The 1946-nt window shown below is 25.8% G+C and overlaps 1 protein-coding gene across 1 annotated transcript; it reads right to left on the bottom strand.

Annotated features, from left to right (window-relative positions):
- Positions 1–1029, bottom strand: Chro.40038 (hypothetical protein; the record flags this gene model as incomplete). The annotated part of the gene is made up of 1 exon (XM_660127.1): positions 1–1029. A coding segment is annotated over one exon (1029 nt), but the record flags the coding sequence as incomplete, so codon positions are not given.
- Positions 1030–1946: the final 917 nt, after the last annotated feature.

Below are 1946 nucleotides of genomic sequence, written 5' to 3' on the forward strand. Positions count from 1 at the left end.
TCCTTCAGGAAGCATCTTTCTCCAGTCCTTTGCTTTCAAGGTTGGAAATCTAACTTCTGTATAATGCGGGTTCATCCTAATCATTTGTTCCTTTGTTGGAGTTCCCATAATCTGAATAATTCTCACTAGCTGATCAATAGATGTTTCACCAGAAAATAATGGTTTTCCCAGAATTAGTTCACCAAAAACACATCCAATACTCCATAAATCAATACTTGGAGTATACTCAGTTGCTCCTAACATTAATTCAGGAGCCCTATAAAAGCGGCTACATATATATGCAACGCTTGGTTCACTTGGAATCAATTTTTTAGCTGATCCAAAGTCACATAATTTTAATGTGTTATCTTTAGAATTAACTAATAAATTCTGAGGTTTGATATCTCTATGGCATATCCCTAATGAATGAATAAATCCAACTGCTCTAAATAGTTGATAGATATAAATGCTAATCAAATTCATTGGTATAGATCTTCCAGAACGTATGAATGACTTTAATACTTTGTGCAATGTATCTGGAACATACTCCATAATGACATTTAAATACTTATTTTGAGATGGATTTACAATTACACTTTTGTGATGATTATTTACTCCATTATTTTTTCCTCCTAATTTATTATGATCATCAGGAGGTTGAGGAGGTTTTGGCTCTTCATCTCCTGTTGTATAAAAATAATCCACTAATTTAATAATATTTACATGATCCAAAACCTTCATTATATCTAATTCTCTATTTTTATATCTTGGATCTTGTAAAACTTTTTTCAAAGCAAATCTTTTTCCTGATTCTATATCGAATACCTCACAAACAATTCCAAATGATCCAGTTCCCAAGGTTTTTCCTAGTGAATATTTTTTTGATGAGGTTTCCAAATTTGTTGAAGATGTTGCAGTTGTTGATAATCCAGAACTCAAAGTAACATTGTGATTTAAATTAGTCAAATTAGTTTTTTCTTCTATCATTTCGTTGCATCCTCTCTCTAATAGTTGTTGCTTTCTTGATAATTGTACATTAACATTGCTCATTTTCACACAATTATTTTCAATTAATTCAAATCTTTTCAAAACTTATACTTGATTTTGTAATTTATGGAATTTTATCCTTAATAATTACATAAATATCTTGCTTTTTATAAAAAAAATTATTATTGTCTAGTATATATATATTTTTTTGTAATAATATCCCTTACCTTATCCCTTGAATTCTTGTAACTTTTCCTGTTTTTATTTCTTCAAAACAAACTTTTTCAAATTAATTAACTTAAATTATTCTCTTTAATTATAGAAATTACTGATATTTTCATATATATTCTTACAGATATATATTAACTTATAAATATTTTTATAGAAGTTTTCGTGTATACATGTGTATATATGTCTTTTTATTATTAGAGTAATTTTCTTTAACTAATGCCTTTTATTAAACATAATATAAATTAGTTCCAGAATATAATCCAGAAGAATTAATACAATATTTTTTTTTTAATTATTGAATGAATTTGCTTTGAATTCTTTTGTATATTATAGTAATAATTTCAATTAAAAAAAAAAATAATAATAATTGTAATTAATGTGGACTCCTTCCACAATCTATTATTATTTTTTTAATATTTACTTATTCAATAGACTTAATATTAAAAAAAATAAAAAATACAAAAAAAACGTTAATTTGTATATTGTACGTCCGACTTTAAAGATTTAATTTTTTTTTACGTAACGCGATTTTCAAAAATTTTCAAAAATTTATATGCATTACACACACACCCCTCTTAATACTTTGACTGTTAAATGCACTTTCTTGTAGACAAGACGCAGAGTCTAGCTGCAGAAAATATTCCACGGATCATTAAATTTGATGTTTGGAATATTAATAAAAATGGTTAAGGCATTTTAACTTTCTTTTTTAATTGAGGTAATATTTTTTTATAAATATCGAATGATTT

This window comes from Cryptosporidium hominis (assembly GCF_000006425.1).
Source record: "Cryptosporidium hominis TU502 chromosome 4 CHRO014013, whole genome shotgun sequence".
Taxonomy (NCBI): Eukaryota; Apicomplexa; class Conoidasida; order Eucoccidiorida; family Cryptosporidiidae; genus Cryptosporidium; species Cryptosporidium hominis.